General features: G+C 43.4%; 1 protein-coding gene across 4 annotated transcripts in view; it reads left to right on the top strand.

The window, feature by feature from the left end:
- Frmd5 (FERM domain containing) overlaps positions 1–20,911 on the top strand; it is an 82,588-nt gene that overhangs the window by 38,786 nt on the left and 22,891 nt on the right. For 3 of the 4 annotated variants that reach the window (XM_011151032.2, XM_025305684.1, XM_011151034.2), the window contains exons 4-8: positions 3,766–3,942; positions 8,634–8,845; positions 17,289–17,441; positions 18,353–18,367; positions 19,364–19,452. In XM_011151032.2, coding sequence (XP_011149334.1) covers positions 3,766–3,942; positions 8,634–8,845; positions 17,289–17,441; positions 18,353–18,367; positions 19,364–19,452 — 646 coding nt within the window. The remainder of the gene's footprint in view (positions 1–3,765; positions 3,943–8,633; positions 8,846–17,288; positions 17,442–18,352; positions 18,368–19,363; positions 19,453–20,911) is intronic. The other variant, XM_011151033.2, reaches the window with a different exon arrangement.

The raw sequence follows: 20,911 nt of genomic DNA on the forward strand, positions 1-20,911 counted from the left end.
GCCAGGGGAGCGGCCGCTCTTATCGGCGAAGGCGAGCAGGCGTGATGATAGCGTATCGAATAAGATCACGACCTCGTGTATTATAGAAACGGCGTTACCGAGTGTAAAGGCCAATTTGCATCGCCATACACTCCCGCGAGCGTGTTACACATCTTCATTTGCGCGGCACGAAGTTTCCTCCCGCCGAAATCGGCAACAATCGATGATCCTCGTCTTAATGTCGGCTGCTTAATATCGGCGATATGGGCTCTTCCGAGCCCTCGTACGCATTATCGATTTATTATTTATTGATAATTCACGGGAACGGGAGCGGTACATCAAGCGGTAATCTGTCATCGTGACAGCTCCACGTTAAATGTCCGGAGACGAGTGTGTATGTGCGTGTGCGGCGATAAAATACTAACAACCTAATTACGAGGCGTGTTACGGCCGTTCCGTCGTCGGTCGTACAATCAACGGAGGAAAGCTTGCGACATTTCGTTTTTTTCTCGGGGATCTTCAGCACGCCGCCAGAACCGTTCGGTATCCAAGAGAGGAATTTGTCTCTAGGAAGGTTTTCTCACACTTAGTGTCTCCATTTAATTTCTTGTTTATAGTTTCTTACTTTATTTTTGATTTTTCCTTTTTCACTTAGTCTCTTTTATTTAATATTGAATTTTAACTCTTCGCTGCATAGTGGTCCTTTCGGAGGATCCACCTATCATCCAAGCTTGTTTCTCCAATAATTTAAATTTTCCACATATTTCTTCAGCATATTTGGTATTGTTGGACTACTGAAATGTTCCTTCAACTAGTACATCAACTGTTTTAGAATCATTTAAAACGAGTAATTAATAAGCGTATACTGAACAAAACTCTCGTTTTTAGAGAACGATACATTTATTTACATGAAATTTTAAACAATAACGTATACTTCAAAATGATTAGCTGAAGGTTTTTGGGGTCGCTAAATAGAAATCCAGTGTGAAAAATACAAAATTCAAAATGACGGACCTAATATGGCGGACGGAATTTTCAAAATCAGTCGAATCTGTTTGAAGCTTGTTACCTGGGAGGTTTTTGAAGTCGCTGAATACGAATCCGGTGTGAAAAATACAAAATTCAAAGTGACGGATCTCATTTGGCGAACATAATTATAGAAATGAAACAAGCTGACTGCGCTTGAGAACCGGGCAGCTTGACTGGCGTCAACCGAACCTTGTCGTATATATCCGTCATAGCTCTGGCATTTCGAATTTTCGATAACGAACTTGTAATTAGCAATCTCGAAAACCCTTAACCAATAAATTTCAAGCGAATTCGGCTGATTTTGAAAATTTCGTCCGCCATATTGAATCTTCCATTGTGAATTTTGTATTTTCCACACCGGATTTGTATTCGGCGACTCTACAAATCCCCGCGTAACAAGCTTCGCAAAATCATATTCGTTAGAAAAAAAAACGTGCGACAAAGGGTTAATTAACGATAAAAATTTATTTGCAATTTTTTTGCCATTTCCACATTTTTGCAAAACTTAATTGCGATTCAAATTTAACTGTCTGTCTTTAGGTTATCAAAAAACCACCCTCACTTAAATCCTTAAACTACCAATAATAATTTCCCGAAGTAGGAAGAAACAAATTCTTGGATTACTGAAAATCAAATTCTTAAATTACTGAGAAGGAGAGACAAATTCTTAGACGTGTTACCAAGAATTACCACACGACAAATTCTGAAATTACCAAAAGAGAAGTTCTCCCATCGGGCACGCGGATGCGTCGAGAGATTCGTTGATGAAACGGACTTCTCGGGTCCGCTGATCGCTTGCTTTTCTCACCTCCGAGGGTGATCCCGCGCTGAGACGATGAGGAACATTATCGCCGAGTATTTTGTGTACTCGATAACGCTCGTTTGCGAATACAACATTGTCCGATAAAAAGGAATGACTCCTTGAACAAGGAGCGCGCGCGCGAGCGCGTCTTTCTCACCGCGATATGTCGAAAGTTTAAACGCTTGCTCGTGTCCTCGTAAATTGATAAAGCGACAAAGAAGCCTCAGTAAAGCCGTAAATGTCGCTAATCTCTCGACATTTGTCCGCACGAGTCGTCGCCGCTGGCTCTCGTTAGCGTCGACCACCGCGCTCACCCTCGTCATCGTCGTCGTCGTCGTCGTCGTCGTCGTCGGGGGTGTCCTTTCGAGCGTGCTCCGCCCTGCGAATGTCCGTAATCGTACGATGTCCATTTCGTGGACGGTGTCGTGAGTATCGATTGTCGTTCCCGGAAAAAGAGAGGAAGGTAGATATATGCGTATCAGTCTCTCGCGAAACCGGTTATTGCGCATGTCGCCATCGGCACAGGAAGGGGAGGGGACGAGGAGGCTACGAGCTAAGATTGCAATTATAAAATTATACATGATTGCTTTTCCTCCGCAAGTCGCCTAATAGCACTGATAGCACCGCGCTATAAGCAGTAATAAGCAGCTCAATGCCGCGATAAGTAGCGCAACGATGACGACAATCATTCCTTGCGAGCGTCTAAAATGAAAACAAGAAATATGCAACCGCGGCATAATACGATGTGTCGCGTTCGAGGGGGCAAAATTATGAATTTAATGAGCCTGGATAAAAAAGAACGGAAAGGACGTCCGTTGATATTTAACCTGTTGATATTGAAGCAATAATGGCGGAAAGGAGGGGTGTGGAGGTGATATGTGTTGTATACATTATTTTATGGAAAATAAAATCGATTGTTAAGAAGGGAAGCTTTCGGGTGTACAATCAGTAGAAAAGCTAAGCAAGTTATTCGTTAGATTTAATTATTATAAGCGTTATTTCATTAAAAGCTAAATTTCGAGGAGTGAAATATCCTCTAAATGATCCTTCTAAATGAAAATATGAATTCTGCTAATATGTTTCGATCTTAATTCAAGTTTTTTTGACTATCGTGATAAGTAATCGAATTATAACGTATTTTTCGAGTAAATTGATTAGGATTGATTATCAGAAAAGTTCTCAGATATGCAACCGAAGAAAATTGATTGAATAAGAGTCAACGCGAGTTATACCGTTGAATTAATCGAGAACGTCGTTTTGAGAGTTAAATGTCAGAAGGTTAAATGTACATGTTTCATCCTTAATCCGGATCCTCTGATTTTCACTGATCATAATAGAATGTGACATATTTTTGCAAAGAATGTAACATATATTTTTTCAAGAATATCGATTAAAGCCAATTATTAGAAAAGCTCAGGGTCAACAAAAGTTACTCAACTAGATTTATTAAAATTATAAGTCACAAGTTATTGAAATTATTAATTACAAGCATTGTTAAAATTATAAATTATAAATTATAATAATAGTAAATTATAAAGTCCACAAACTAGACTAATTAAAAATTATCTCCAAGAATTACCTTAAAGCCAGATGTTATTCCGTCCACACATTCGCGATCCTAACAAACTCGCATCCTTCTTAACGGTCGTAACGGGAGTAAAAGTTGCAGCAACATTTCCTGACGACGATCGTTAGAGCTGACGGTGGAGAGCGCCGATGAGCAGATAAAAAGGAAAAGAGAGGAAAAGAGCAGAAACGATTTGCACGGTTGGAAGTTCTTGACGCGAACTCGGGCCGTCGCGCCGCGAGTTTAGCATGACAGGCGGGCGCATGTGTGTGTCTGTGCGTGTGTGTGTGACACGTACAAGTACTCCTCGCGCACGTAGGCGAAGACAGCTTTGTCCGCGCGAGAGCGCCGAAAAATCCAGCCACCACTCACCGCGACTGTGTTCCAGACATGGACCCGATTCTGTTTAGTTTCCGCGTGAAATTCTACCCGCCCGATCCTCTGCGGCTGAAGGAGGAGATCACCAGGTATCAGGTTTACCAGCAGCTTAAGAGGGACCTCCTTCACGGACGTTTGTACTGCAGTCCCGGCGAGGCAGCGCTGCTGGCGGCGTGCATCATGCAGAGTAAGCTCGCGCGGTTACTCCTTCGCTCGTTGTGTCCATCGCCACAGACTTCTATATTATACTACTAGACCGATAACTGGTCTCTTTAACACTCCCCCTAAAAGTATGTATTAAAATTTCGCGCATGCGCACTGCAAGGTCTCGAAAGGAATACAACTGCACCGTACGGGGGCATTTTTACACCAGAAAATGTTAATATTTCTCCAATATTTAATATTTCCTCTTGCAATGTCACATTCAATATTTATTCAACATATATAGAGTACTAACGGAATCTTGTAGTTGCGCATGCACGCACGATTTTATATTTTACATAAGGGTCATTTTTATACATGGAAACCATACAATGGAAGTTCTCAGTCTAGCTTATATATAAAAGTCTGTGCCCATCGGCGACTCCCTCGATCTCGCCGGAGTCTTGATGCGTTTCCCATGCCAAAGGCCATAACCTCGTAGCACCGGTGCCAGCACCAGCGCCATCTGCGTCGCGGCAGCTTCTCAGCGGAATCGCGGATCGTCACCGAGGCGCGGCCTGGAAGGCGACCTTTCCGCCAGTCGATGCACTCGCGTTCTCCCGCGTAAATACGACTCCAGCCTGGCGCGACCTTTCACCTCCTCCGTCGTGTGGTCTCGTTATTGGCAACTTTTCACGCGCCAAACGCAGCGACTCGTGGCCGATGATCGTGACTCGTCATATCGAAACTTCGGTCGTCGACCGTCAATCCTCGGACCGTTCACCTTTCTTTACGGGCCGTATCGTGACCGCAGCGACAGGGAAACGGCGTTCCCCCTCGCTGATTCTCCGCTCTGGGTCTTCCTGTGTTAATAATGTTGATCCCTCGCGAGACGTTCTGCGTCGGGCGGAGCGTCGGAGAACGGTAATCGCGTAATGTTTTCCTTCCGCGTTTGATTGCAAGGCGGACCGCTTTTTATGTGGAATTCTCGGTCGCGCGCCTCGCGAAATAGTTTGTTTTCTTGCATGGATTCTCCTCTTCGTCTTCCAGCGAAGGGACGAGGAACTATGTCGCGGATCGGGCGATTCCGCTTTCAAATAATCGTTCTTGTGATGTCTTGAGCGGTTGCTAGGCGATTGATTCTCATTAGCTGTCGAAGCGGCGGCAGATAGGAGTCGAGTCGAGCCACCTAAGCTGCTTGACATCTGTAGATTCTGGAGGATCAATTGGAGATTTAATTTATGCGGGAACTGGGATCTCCTACATTTAGCGCCTCGAAATGGCGGAACACACCCGGTATGACACTTGTAGGTCCTTAAGAGGACCTCTCGGCAAAGCTGCAGGTTAAATACTGTCAAAAGGGCTTGACATAAGCTTCAGAATATCCATTTCGCATGAACTCAAACGTAAAACGGAATACCGAAGCTGGACGAGAATCCCGACTCGGGAGCCAAATTTTTTGTTCGATCGAGATGACGGAGACGCGACGCTGGCGAAAAACAAAAACATCCCCCCAAAAACGAAAACATCGAAGAATGTTTCGACTCCTGCTGGATCGATTCCTATTGTCTCTGCCGCCATTTAGACGGATAGTGAGAGAATCAGCCTTTAACACGCTCACCATCGCGCTGATTTCCGCCGATCATTTCGATGCTCAGCTCAACTTTGCCAAAGACGCGGCAGATGAGTGCAATTCGTGATGCACATATTTCCACCGATTATATTTAGGCATATTTAAGCACATTATGTTTAAGTATATTTAACTTGTCGCATACACGCAATTGCTTATATTCTGCATGTAAATCAGTATTACACACTAGTGAGATTACCATCGGTGTTAGTTAGTATAATTAGTTTATTAGCACTTCTACGCTGTACCCATTATTTCGTGCACACCAATCGACGGCTGTCGTTGCGCAAGTATAATCGTATCGCGAAATAGCTGCGCGAAGGCAAGTCGACAAGTTGTCGATAATGTCGTGTTCGGAATACAGTCTCCCCGGTTAGTATCCAAATTTACGAACACCATAAGGCTTCTGGGGCTCCTCGCCATGACTTTCGACCTAACCTAACCTTGGTGACGTCAGGAGCGAGAATACGTATGCCGAAAATTCTGTCGTGTACCATTTCCAAATAAAAAGGATACTTCGAGTCTCTTATTTGCAAAATGCTCCGAACAGCTTCTCGCTGAAAGATCGATCAACAGCCGTAAAATGACTGCAATATGAGGCTAATCGCATGAAATGATTGCGCATGCGCATGTTGCAGTCATTTTATGATTGTCGATCGACTTTCGTGGGAGAAGCTCAGTGCTCGGGACATTTCACAAGTATCGTATGTTCCAGCGACCCGAAGTATTCTTTCGTACAAGTGTCTTTTCCATTGTAAATGGCGCGCAAAAATTTTCAGCGTGTCATTTCCCGCCTTTGACGTCACTGCGGCCAATACGGCCGCGGCGAGCACCCAGAAGCCTTTTTAAAGTCACGGAGTATTTTTCTTAACAAGATCACATATTTTTCTCTGCGTCGATCTCGAAAAGTGGATACTTAGTATTTTATATTTTGTATTTCGTTTCGGCGTTCATTCCGACGCGCATAGAGACTGAATATTTCGCAAAATAATCCACTTTCCCTGACAGCGTAATATATACTTTCATGTATTGAAGGGAAGGAGAATTAACCTTTTGTTGCACGTCTTTTCTAATGAATATAATTTTGTGAAACTTGTTACTTGGGAGTTTTTAGGGTCGCTGAATATAAATCCAGTGTAAAAAGTACAAAATTCGAAATGGCGGATCCAATATGGCGGGCTAAATTTTCAAAATCAGCCGAATTCATTTGAAATTTGTTACTTAAGGGTGGTATTCGCGGATGGTAATTACAAATTCGTTATCGGAAATTCGAAATGCCGGAACTGTGACGGATATTACTGTGATCAAAAAGTATCCGAACTTTATTTTTTTTAAATCGCGGATAAATTGTAAATCAAATCCGATTGCTTTCTTAAGTTGGTCCTTCACATTTGGTGAAAAAAAAAATGGCGTTCCTTCAAGTCGTTTGAAAGTGGCAGTTGTTTATGTCAGTGAAGATTGTTGCGCACGGCGATTTTTACAAAGGTCGAAAAATATGGTGCAAAGAATTTGTTTGAAATTTTGTGTTGCGAACGAAATTTCGTTCACAAACGCAAAATGTTGCAAAAAGCTTATGGCGATGATTGCTTATCGAAAACAAGTACGTTTGAGTGGTTTAAGAAGTTTCAACAAGAACGAGAATCCGTTGAAGACGATCCACACTCTGGAAGACCATCAACGTCAACGGATGACGCTCACATTGAGAAAGTGAAGGAATTGGTTCTCCAAAATCGTCGATTGACTGTGCGAGAGATAGCGGATGAAATTGGAATGTCATTTGGATCGTGCCAGCACACAATCCGTAAGAAATGACCGGAATTGTGGGAAAACAACTCGTGGATTTTGCATCACGACAACGCACCATCGCATACCTCGACACTTGTGCGTGAATTTCTGACAAAAAACTCAACGGATGTCGCTCCGCGAGCACCGTATTCACCAGACATGGCCCCCTGCGATTTTTTCCTGTTCCCCCTACTGAAAAAACCAGTTCACGGACAGCAGATCGAATCGATTGAGGACATAAAAAAATTCGCTGCGTGAATTGAAGGCCATACCGTTTGCCGCGTATGAGCGATGTTTCCAGGACTGGATCAAACGCAGGCATATTTTTTGTATTTTTAAGATATTTTTTGATCACAGTAGTATATGCGGCAAAGTTTAACACCGGTCAGGTTACCCGGTTCTCAAGCGCAGTCAACTTGTTTCATTTCTATAATCATGTTCGCCAAATGAGATCCGTCATTTTGAATTTTGTATTTTTCACACCGGATTCGTATTCAGCGACTTCAAAAACCTCCCAGATAACAAGTTTCAAGCGAATTCGACTGATTTAAAAAATTCCGTCCGTCATTTTGAATTTTGTATTTTTCACACCGGATTTGTATTCAGCGAGCCCAAAAAGCCCCAGATAATGATTTTGAAATGTACGTTACTTAAAATTTCACGTAGAAACGAATTTATTCTTTAAAAACGACAGTTCTGTTCAGTATATGCTTATTAATAATAAATTACTTATTTGAAATGACTCTAAAAGTTGATGTATTAGTTGGAGGAACATTTCAGTAGTCCAACAATACCAAAATATGGTAAAGAAATATGTGGAAAAATTTAATTATTGGATAAACAAGCTTGGAGATGATAACTGGCACTCTGGGAGGACCACTATGCAGCAAAGGGTTAATTAAAAGAGAGATGATAAATATACGAATACTTGGATATCAAAGATGATAGCCGGAAGACTATCGGGTAGCCTTGGGGCGGTGCTGGCGATATCCACCGCGGCGGATCCGATGCTCGGGATTGATATCGCTAATTTCTTCGCCACCCCCGTCATTTGTCCACGACACCTGGCTGATGCAGCGCTCGTTTCTCAGTCGCCGGTGATTTATTAAGCCAGCTAGCCCGACTAGCGATTGAGGAGCGACTGCCCATTTTTTCGAGCGTCTCGCGTCCCGCCGAAGCCGCTCAATAATTTATGTTGATCGCGCTTTACACCTTCCGAATTAGGAAGGTGTAATTAGACGTAAGCGGCGGTCCTACGAGATTAGGAGTCTGCGAGTCCCGAAATAATACGCGATCGTCTCGCGGCACGTCGGAATTTTCAGGTGAACTCGGGGATTACGATACCGAGGCTCACGAAGGGAATTACATCTCCGAGCACAAGTTGCTGCTGAAGCAAACCGAGACGATCGAGGAGAAGGCGATGGAGCTACATCAGACTCAGTTGAAAGGATTCACGCCGGAGCAGGCGGAAACCCACTTCCTTAGGTTAGCCTCGCAATTGGACACGTACGCGGTCGACCCACATCCGGTCAAGGTGAGTTTTATATTTTATCTCCGCGCTCCCCCCTCGGAGCTCTCTCTCTCTCTCTCTCTCTCTCTCTCCCCCTCTCTCTTTCTCACTCCCGCGTCGGAGCGAGAAATTCCGATCGCGCGACAGAAAGTGTCTCAAGCCGTTTAGGCGCGAACTCTCGTCTCGTTGGGTAAAGCCATTATCGGAAATGGCAATCCGTTAAAATAATGGACGTGCGTCGTCGCGGATTGCGAGACCCGCGATCGATGCTCGAACTCGCCGATGAATCACAGTGCGATAGATGTGCCGCGCACAGAAGTTGTGTATCTCGTTTCTACGTCGATAAGACGCCATAACCGGTTTATCTTCCTCGCGGGAACGGACGCGCGCTGATCCCATAAATCGGAGATTCGTTCTCCCTTTCATCCTCATTAACTCCCTGGCACGGCCATCAGTAAAAATCGCGCCGCGATCGGTCGTATAATTAGACGTTAATTAGTTGCCGTTTGGCTGCTGTATTCTCGAATTTAATCCTCCGCGCTGTAACTCGTGTTTAAACGTAGTAAATTAGACAGCCGCCTGTGCTTCAGCGCCATAAAAAAAGAGACATGGAGGTTGAGCGTGAATTACGATCGCGGGTATATAATGTCATATTTTTGTTCTATCAACGGTGAAATTTCTCCAAACGAAAATCAAACTCTCTGCTCGTCTCACTCCCGTAATTGCATCACCGCGCTGAGAATTAATGCGCCCCCAGCCATCAGGTGGGAATTTATTTATCCAATCGGGAATGGCGACTTGTAACTTGATGTTACTGTTACCCCCGCCTCTTCTTCTGCAAACAGTTGCGAAAAACACACACAGAGCACATCAATCTGAAAAAGCAACGTATCAGGATCAATTGCTATTTGATCTGTCCACAATACAGCAAACAATACAGCGCAGCGGACGAATGAAATATCGAAATATTGAAACATCAAACGTCCAATATTTCTGGGAATAGAGAGAGAGAGAGAGAGAGAGAGAGAGAGAGAGAGAGAGAGAGAGAGAGAGAGAGAGAGAGCGAGGAGGAGGAGCAGGAGGAGAGATTTGACATCCTTCCATTATCAACATTTATCAATGTAAGCCCACATGCGGCTGCATTACCGCGACTCAGCAGCCGCTATCGATTTCAATGTACCCCCTCCCCTCCCGCACCTCCTCGTGCGAATTTGCATTTAATTTGAAGTTTCAATTCGCGCGTGCCGCGCCTCCCATTCGCGAGCGCATTGATAAGAGAGAAAATGTTTTTGAGAGTGAATTTCGATTCTGCCTGTCATCCTGCAATATCGCGCGAATATCAAACGCAATTCATTGATATTCAAACGGAGCGGAACCCTTTCCTCGACGTGGACGTATCGGGACTGCTCTATCGACGGCTCGCGGAGGATTGGTTTCGGGACGCTTCTAAGACGTCACGTCATGCTGTCGATAAAACGTCGGACGCAAGGCTCTCTCGCGAGCGAGAGAACGCATGCGCGAACGGAACACTTGCCGTTTCGGCAATAAAAAAAAGATATCTGCACGGAAGAACACTTCAGATCGCAAGAACAAGAGCAAGCTTGTAAGATACTGCTCGCCTTTGAAGCAGCAGCCGTAAATGGCTGTAAGACTTAGTCATGCGCGTGCGCAATCATTCCGCGCGATTAACCTCATTTTACGGTCATTTTACGGCTGTTGATTGACCCTGAAGGGAGAAGGACATAATGTTCGGAGCTTTTTACAAGCAAGCTCTAGGAGATCCGAGGTATTCTTTTTATTTGGAAATGGCAGGCGAGAATTTTCTCAGCGTGCCACTTCTCTCGCCTTTGACGTCACTGACTCCAATATGGCGAGCATTGTGGAGTTTCAGGGCACCTCGGGACGTTTGGAGGTGCGCTCCTCTGTAAAACGTGTATGTGTGTACATTCAGTTCCGCGAGTGTCTCGCTGGCTGCGATAGGTCGATAATCGCTGACAATTTTGAAACACCGACTAAAATCGTCGTGAAGATAAACCGCGATAATCGACGTCTGTCGCAAAATGCGCGAGGTTGATTTCGTCGGGAAGCTAATCGCATTGTGTCTCTTTTCTAATTTACAGGGCGGTTTTAATTTATTTTCTCAAAAATAACCAAAGTGCTATTCAGCGGCACGAGTTTATTTTCGAAAATGTTAAGGAGTGACTGTGCACACAGATCTAACGAACGGACTCGTATTTTAACTGTTAACTTCCGAGACGTCGGCGAGCAACTGTTCGGCCTGTCGCCGTCGGCGACAGTGCGTCCGCATTTTTTGTGTTTCAGCATTGACCGCGGCTCTTTTTTGTAGTTTTATTTGAAGCTTGTTAATATATGTAAAATTTAGAGGAGGGAACACGCGTTTATACACATACATAAGATGAATATGGATCCGTATCGGCCGACTTATTAACCCTTTAACGCCCGACTTCTTTATAAGTGTTTTAAGAATAAAATTTGAGTTTTTTCGAACTGAGGCTATAAGTAGTGATAACCAAAAAGAAATATCAGAATTTTATATTGCTTTTTTTTATCGCTCGTTTCTTGTTTATTGGTAAATATGACTTGGATCCTAAAAGCATGTACGAAATGAGCAACTTGTACAGAGAATAATGAAGGGTAATCTATACGACATAACTCTGATAGTCAGCTTGACATTTTTCAGCTGCTGAAACTTTACTGCATTTGTGAGTGAAGTTTATCATTCAGAGCGTCAAGCTTACTATTTCAGAAGAATATCTTATAGATCACCATTTAGATAGTCAATCGTCCCTTCATTTTTCGCCGCATAAAAAACTGTAGGTCTCCAGGTTTCACGAAAATAGGTTGATTTCTCGATTTTTGTGTCCACCATATTGGATCCGCCATTTTGAATTTCTGTATTCTTTTAATTTCACATTTTGCACCTGAGAGAGCTTCCAAATGTATAAAATTATAACAGATACCAATCTATTCATTTATAGTGCACTTCTAGATGTCAGTAACAATGTTAACTATGCCTACTTGGAATTTGACGAAACATGTTATCATTAAAACTGAGCTGAAAACAGACTAAACCGAATCTACGTACTATCTATATACCATTGTTTAGAAGAAGAACTCACCTTTATAGTAGTGCAAAGAAAATAAAAATATCAAATCCTTTTTTGACTAAGTTATGAATTCTTAAATGCGTTTCTGATAACTGTAATAGGCGTTAAAGGGTTAAGGGAAACGCGGAGGCGATTGTCGCAAATGGAAGCACCGACCGGGACGTTCACCTCATTGATTGATTCGCAAAGCGAACAGCTTTCCGCGGCGGAAGTGACATTTTGACGGCTTTATCTTTCGCACGTCTTAACAAAGATGCTTATCTGCTCACGTGTAACACGCGATCAGCGGGAGAAGCGGAATGTGTCTCTGTTGCTTTCTTTGGATGCTCGTACTGCGAAAAGCAGTCTGCATCTGAGGACATTTTACCATTAAAAAAAAGTTTTTAGGCTTAACTAGCACAATCCGGCACAACTTTAAAAATTTCGAAAATGCAGACAGAAGTTTTTTGGCCTGCTACTTTTTGCCAATCTTTTTGCGAGCTGTGCAATGTTCGGAACATGTCTTAGTCGTTTCTTGTTGTACTCGGCTAGTACAACTCGCAGAATTCGAATATCTACCACGGTTCAGAAGCTATAGTGATCTGAAAATTATTCCTAAGATTATTCCCAAAAATTACTTTCTTCGAATGTTCGTTGACTGGCGAGAACCAGCCATCTGAGGATATTTTCCAATTAGAAAAAGTTGTTAGGTTTGACTAGCACAATCCGGCATAGCTTTCGAAATTTCGAACATGTGAACAAATTCTTTTGCGTCACCAATTTTTGCAAATTTTTGTTGCAATCTGAGTAGTTTCCGATACATTTCTAAGTGGCTTCTTAGTGTCCTCGATTAGCACAATTCAGCACAACTTGCAGACTTGCGATAAATGCATTGTAGAAAAAGTTATTTGTTAATTTATATTTTAACTTTAACATTTTTTCTCTACTGAACGGAAGGAGATATCTAGTTTCTTTAAACGGCACAATGTGGCATAAATTAGTAGGAATTTACAAGCAAAAATTAAGAGGTCACCATTTGATCGAGTTTCAAGGCGGCACGAACGTTTCTTTTCTTGCCTTGTTTGCCCGCAACGCTCGAAACGCAGCCCACGAATTTCGGAACGTGACTCCAGCGGGATTGTTTCCGATTTGTTTCCACAAAATTATTTCCGCAGAGAAGCTGAGCTTTCTCTCGCTGGACGTCCGTCGTGTTCCGCATTGCATCCGAAACGAGGTGTTCGTGTTCGTTTCGCTCTCGACCAACGCACAAACGCTGTCTCGATCGAGAGCGCGTTCGACGCGCGCAATTGTTTAATTAATGTCGATCGCGTTGGATCGCGCTGCGGTATCGCCTCGCCGGGATGCCTTTTCCTGAATCAACCGCGACAAATCAACCGCGCGACGTACAACTCTCGGCTCGGCCAACTAATAATCTAGCGCGTCTCGTGTATCGCCTCGCGAGAAAAGGCACTCGGCTATTATTCGTCACGATGCATTCACTCGCTTCGCACTTTCGTCGTCGCGAGGCGAGGCGTCGCCGACGCGGCAGCTGTCGTTTATTGGTTTTTCGCTTCCTGCCTGGACAGTGTCATTGTCGGCGAGAAATAATCGCGGCCCATTGTCGCGAGTGCCTTGCATTTAAGGGGAAATGCCGTTTTTATGGCGCGCCGTCGTCGACCGCGGAATGTTTTCACGTATTCGGACCGCACGCTCGGGAGAACGCGATTCGTATATGTGTGTGTGTGTGTAGAATGTATCCGTTTTGTTCGCGGAATGTCGTCGCGATGCGACGCGCGACACATAAACCGTACGAAAATTAATTACACGCGAAACGCGAGGCGGAGAAAAAAAACCCGACGACGGGACCTGAGACGGCCGCGCGAGGAAACTTTTGAACGAGAGAGAGAGAGAGGGAGAGAGAGAGAGTAGAATAAAATTGAAAGACAAAAATCGGCAAAATTGTGCAAATTCGCAGCTGCGCAAAATGCGAGAGCGAGACAAACCGAGCGAAGATCGAGTCGGGTCGACAAGCTGGAGGAATCGTTCAGCGGCGGTTTGTTTAGGAGGAGAAAGTTTCAGATCACTCGCTGATCAACGCTACAAAGTTGACGGTACGAAACGTAATTCACGTTAGATGACGTGTAGATTTCAACAAGTCGAAAGAAAGAGGCTGCTTTCACGTTGCATAACACGAGTAATTCTACTTTATGAGCAATTCTACTCCCGAGTGGAGGTCGGGCGTGGATCAACAGGGCTTCGATATCGAGTGGCTTCTAATGATCACGTCTCGGCGGAGTAAATTTTCGGCTCGTTTTACACGAACAACAGACTGCAAGAACACGAGAATCGTGCCGAGACAATTAGGTCAGTCGGTTCGCCGCGCGCGAAGCCTGAGATTGAGAGAGTCTCGGTCGTTCGACTCGCGGTTCCAGGTCGCTCCCAGCGATTCACGTTGGCCGACGTAGCTCGATCCCATCTCCTTCAAAGTAGTCCCCCTGTGATATTATACACTTATGCCAACGTAGTTTCCAGTTTGAGAAACACTGGTGGAACGCCTCTTTAGGTATCGTCACGTCTGTTAAGCTGGCACAGCCCTTTCAGCACAATCGCATGGGACTGGCACAGAAATTTAGTGCTTTTTTGTTGCTAATTTGTTGCTCTATTCCCGATTTTGTTGCTCCAGCCGTTTCGAAAAAAAAATAGTGCCGGGGATATATATAGACGTGTGCTAGCTATAAGAGTAAACTACCCGGAAAAATTTGGTTGCTCACCCAATTTCGGTCTTAATATGTTGTCTGATTTTATTGCTCTTAAGATATCTCAGTTTTAAATTTGTTGCTCGCGGTATGTGTTTAAACAATACTCAAGAACCCATAGGTGTGTGCTGACTACAAGAGTAAACTACTCGAAAAAAATTTGTTGCTCGCCCAATTCCGGTCTCAGTATGTCGTCTGATTTTGTTGCTCTTAAGATATCCCAGTTTCAAATTTGTTGCTCGCGGTATATGTTTAAACAACAGCCGAGGACTTATAGGGCTGTGCTGGCTACAAGAGTAAACTACTCGAAAAAAATTTGTTGCTCGCCCAATTCCGGTCTCAGTATGTCGTCTGATTTTGTTGCTCTTAAGATATCCCAGTTTCAAATTTGTTGCTCGCGGTATATGTTTAAACAACAGCCGAGGACTTATAGGGCTGTGCTGGCTACAAGAGTAAACTACTCGAAAAAAATTTGTTGCTCGCCCAATTCCGGCAACATACTGGGACACACGTCTATAGGTCCCCGGCACTGTTTTTTTTCGAAATGGCTGGAGCAACAAAATCGGGAATAGAGCAACAAATTAGCAACAAAATCGTAGTTTAAAAATATGTGTTCGTTTTTCATTTTTTATTTTTTTTTTTCCGAGGGGCTGTGCTAACTTTAATGTTAAGCTAGCGTAGTCCCTGTTTTCTTCGAAATGGCTGGAGCAACAAAATCGGGAATAGAGCAACAAATTAGCAACAAAAGAGCACTAGATTTCTGTGCTAGTCCCATGCGATTGTGCTGAAAGGGCTGTGCCAGCTTAATAGACGTGGTATCGTCTTGAGCTGGATCTGCGATTTCGCCTTTATCTCATCTATTGTTGAAAAACATTGTCCTTTGAGTGTCCTTTTGAGTTTGGGAAAAATAGGGAAAAGTCACAGGGGGCCATGTCTGGAGAATAAGGTGATTGCGGCATCACAACGGTGTTGTGTTTTGCCAAGAACTGTTGGATAAGCAAAGCGGTATCGTGGTGCAAAATCCACGAGTTTTCTCGCCAAAGTTCGGGTCGTTTTCTCTAGTCTCGGGTCTATTTCTTCAGCAACCTTTCTAATGGTGATTCTTCTATTAGCAAGCACAATCTCTTCAACTTTTTCCACGTCTTCATCACTGGTGGACGTGCTAGAACGTCCAGACCTCGCGTCATCCTCGACGCGTCTTCTCGCGTCGAGGATGACGCCTTCCTGAAAGCGTTCGTACCATTCATAAACTCGTGGTTCATTGCAAACTGAAGTGTATTACAATAACATGCTTGAAGCATGTTAAAGTATGTCTCGACTTTAGACATACAAAATCAGCAAATTAAATTAACACCTATATATAAGTTAAAAGAACACATTTATGTATGTGTTAAATATAATCGTTTGTATGTGTGTGTAATGGTTAGGTGTATTAAAATAACACACTTTCAAGTGTGTTGCGAAGGTGAATTGAGCAACATTGCAAATCCAAGTGTGTTATTTTGAAATGTACAAGCGTGTAAATGAATGAATCTTTTTTACACATTTCTTCCGTTTCAAGTCACGCGTTATTTAACATATTACGTTTAAACATATGTGATAATGAACAATATATAATTAATGATTTAGTCTGTAATAATATGAAAGCAAGTTATTATTACATTAATTTGTTCAATAGATACAATACTTTCTTGAAGGTGATCGAGTAATCGCCGATTTGTATTTTTCTCGCATGTACTTTTTTAATACGCATATGTGTGTTCATTTAAACGTGTGTGTAACAAAATTAGTGTGTTATCATGAACACATTATTAGTGTGTCACGTGACTTGGTGTGTTATCCAGTATATCATCCAAGTGTGTCCTCTGTATATTTCGATTATCATTCTGTGTCTAAATAACACACTCTACGCGTGTCACGGGATTGTTGAGGAAAAGTAACACGTTTCTGTAGTGTGTTACAGACAAGTGTCTTATTAAAATACACCTTTGTCACAGAAAACGAATTATTTCGACGCACTCACCTGCCTTAACGCCAGCTAATGTGTCAAAATAACACACTACAAACCGACACTGAATTTTAACACACACCTTCCGATGCCTAGTTTTACAGTGTTGCGACATAGTACCGTCGCCAAAGGCCTTCTTTAACATTTTGAACGCTTCGCAGCACTTAATACCGTTTTTAACACAAAACTTCAGACAAACTTTCTGACCCGACATTTCACCACACACAAAAAATCGCCAAACACACTGACAAGTACGTCTCGCTCATTCGCTCGCCAAGCACAAATTAAGCGTCGCAGCTGCCTGAAAGTTGACACGTACGTCACTGCTAGTGTGCTACCAGCACACAAAAAAAAGAATCAGCTGAATAGACAAGATACAGCGCGCGCGCGCGATTTCAAAATTCTCGTTACTTTTTGATCAAACCTCGTACCACGATACATTTTACGCGACGTGACGTCATCGCGACGAGGCTTTTCCAGACGCTCTCTCCAATTATCCGCGCGAACGTCACGTCCCACCTCGTCCGCTCGCAGCGCGATTTTATTTTCTGATAAATGTGCGTGTGTGTGTGTGCGTTTAACCTCGTAACTCGCAGGATCACAAGGGTACGCAGCTCTATCTGGGCATTAACCACTGCGGGATCCTGACGTTCCAAGGCTCACGGAAGACGCACCATTTCCGCTGGTCGGAAGTTCAGAAGATCAACTACGAGGGCAAGATGTTTATCGTGCATTTGACGATAAACGAGGTGAGCGCCGAACACATTCGTCGAGGCCGAAGCATATCGGCCGGTCGAGCGCGCGCGCCATGATTTGTCCGATGCGTCGCGGCGCGCAGCACGCGGGTCTAATCAGGATTTATCCTTGCGGCCAGCTCGGCTTTCTCTCTTTCTTTCCCCTCGGCAGTTGCGCCTCTGGCTGTGATTCTCTCCTGTACACTGAGAGAAAAGTGTATGACATTTGGAACTATAATGCTATAGTAACTAAATTACAGTCCGAAATATCATTATTTATAGTAAGTATTACCATAATATCGGTAATAATTAATTACGATATAGGCATAGTAGAACCAACCATATAATATTTTTACTAAGAATTATAGTAAGTCAAACTAAAATTATTTAAGTATGAATACAAATATCAAATGGTAGGTAAAGTAACTCTTGTATATAGTCAATATTACCAGAATATTTGCTAAATGATGACAGATGTAACTATATGAATATTAAATCTCACTATATTTGTGAATGAAAAATTGCCATATATGTGGTAAAAGTAACTAAACTGAATTATTTAAGACAATCATTGACTATATATTTGTGTTTATTCTACTATATTTCGCAGGTTCCACGAACTATAAAAATATGGTTGACGCCAAAATGAACTATAAAATATAGTGAGTTTATAGTTAATTCAACTATATTTTTCTATCAGTGTAACAGCACGCCGTATCTTCTTTTCTTTTCGCTCGTCCGGGAAGCGCAGCCGGTAATATCGTAATCTACAGTTTCTCCCTAAGTGCCGACATTTTTATGCGGTCGCGGATGCGAAAACGCGAACACTCGCGTGCTGCGCGATATCGGACACCGTGTGATTACGAGGGAAATAATCCTGTTGTCTCTTTTCCTCTCGCTTCGTGCGCCGGACCCTTCGTGTGCAGGATGTGAGGACGAAGGTGAGTCTCGAAGGCGATTTTATTAACCCTTTACATCCTGAATCAATTTACCCAAGACCTTATGAGATTTTTGTGCGGTTGAACAGCTTTTGGCATATTACAATCATAAGGAACGGGAAAGTGAATTCTGTGACGCGATTAATGTTAACGATTCAATTTTTAAGCGATACTTGAAGTACCGATAGGAAAAAAGAAGAAAAAAGTTCAGAAACGTATACGAGCGGTGCTTACGAGTACCGTCAGGATATAAAGGGTTAATTGAAAATTAAGTCATCTCTGTGGGGCTTGACAGCGGACGATTGCCTCGGTGAAACGGAAATGTAGTCCTGAAAAGGATCCCGGGCGTATCCCGTTGTCAAAATGAGGATAGGATTTCCTTCCCGCGGGACTCCGTTCTCGAGGAAGGTGTCTCCCGGGATACCCCTTCGCCTCGCTCGAGAACAGAGTCTCGACTTGTTTTTACTCGTAGAAGCGTCGTTACTCTCTCTCCTTTCGTCTACGTATTATTGTTATCTCGCGCGGCTCTCTTCCTTGGAATCGTCGTTTTTGCGCCAGCTTCAGCAGAGTCGCGCCTTTATGCGCCGCGAATTGCTCGTAAAAGCACAAATAAAGCGACGCTCTTCAGCACCTCGCGTCCGACTCGTTTTCAACCGTGCGAATTCCGGCTACGTGTCGAGCTTGTCGAGCTTTCGTCGTTTCGCCACGAACGCGCGACGTCGGTAATTGATAAACAAATTCTCGCCGCGCAACCGTCGACGACCGAGCGATTTCATCGTCAGCCACAACAAGGCGATGATAAACCTCGCGCTTGTTCTTTGTCGCATTTACGTCATCCGCCGGCGCGGCGGAGCGGAGAGGTTATTTTCGCCCGCGTGTATCCGGCTTGCCAAAAACCGCACGGTTGTACGATTCGGATGACGTTATTAATTAAGGACGAATGTCAAGGTGCTGGGATATGCTGGGGGTTTTGATCTTGTTGGAACTTTCCACTTTCAGAAAAAGCACACTGTTGGGTTCAAATGTCCCACGGGGTCGAATTGTCGCCACGTGTGGAGATGCGCCATTGAGCAGATGCTGTTTTTTACGTGAGTATACCTTGCACATTTTTTTTATTAAAACTTTCTCTTGCGAGATAATTTCGTTCCACGAAAGAATCCTGTGCAGAGGGGAGACGCTTGTTTCCACTTGGTATCGACGCGACTCGCATCTCGGATACACCGCAAAATCGTTATACACCGAGATTTTACACTCGGTGGAAATATTGCTCGAAATATTTTGTTCGCGAAGTGAGTGAATACCTGGAAGATATATCTTATACTTATCTTGAAGAGAGACAAGAAAGATTGATTTCCTTATTTCGTATTCGGTATTATTTCCAAGCCGCGGCCCGACCGATCTGCCCAGCTCTTTAAAAGAAGTTCATGTTACAACTATCCACAACTGGCAGATCGGTAACATAAATATAACACGGTAATCAGTCGAATCTCGCTGAAAGGATCAGTTAATACAATGGCGACTGTTCCCATTATTGATGCAGTTTGCAAACGCGAATAGTGTCATTGCACGCAAGGCGCACGCGAAGGCCGTTAATTCCATCGTCACACAAATGCGGAGAGTTGGTTTCGATGTCGCGTACATAACGAATTTGTATATTGCAGACTTTGCAGTAAAATGTCGCTTCCTCTGGAAAGCCAACAAGTAAGTCGAGATATAGGACGATAAAGTGAGAGCGTTTTCGCCGGAAGTCATTGATTATCGATGAGATGCCTCTCTTACTGGCTCGATTAGAAACATTTTCGTTGATTCGCTTCGAGAGAGTCGCTGAAAATATTATTATCACATTTTCATTTCCCCCCGAAGTTTCCCCGAGTTGGGCAACCACGGAGTCTTGCAATTTTATTTATTCTTCCAACAGAAAACAAAGAGGTTGATTCCAGTTTTCAGCGGATTTGCGTCAGAATCAAATTTGAGAAATTCATAATGGTGGGTTCAATGGTGACGGCGCTTAAATACTCAGTTTTGTGAGTTTCTGAAGAATATTTCTCGAGATTGATATCCTCGTTTGATTTTCTATGAGATCTTTGTAGAGGGTTTTTTTCGGTTTTTCGCTGGTGATGGACTCGGGATCGAAGTTTCAAAATTCAAAATGGCGGATCCAATATGACATGATCCAAGTGACTAATTTTGTTGTTCCATTATGGAGAAGATCATATTCGACATGTTTTTTAGATTTAGTTGATGATGAATCCAGTCGAAATTGCAAAATCTGAAATGTCGGATCCAATATAGCGGCTGTTTTATTATGGATTTTATTATCTCCATTATTAGAGGGTGAAATATGGTGAAGGAAACTACTTCTTTGTCGAATGGCTCTGATGTAAACCTCGGATTTATGACAGAAGTTATCTGCAATCAGTAAACATATCAAGTTTGATGCGTATCCATAATGGGGAATATCAATATTAGCCACTGAAGCCGCCATATTGGATCCGTCATTTTGAGTTTTGAAGGGGATTCGCCCCGGGCGAGGCAAAAGAAACTTGT

Source organism: Harpegnathos saltator, unplaced genomic scaffold (genome assembly GCF_003227715.2).
Source record: "Harpegnathos saltator strain DR-91 unplaced genomic scaffold, Hsal_v8.6 scaffold708, whole genome shotgun sequence".
Lineage (NCBI taxonomy): Eukaryota > Metazoa > Arthropoda > Insecta > Hymenoptera > Formicidae > Harpegnathos > Harpegnathos saltator.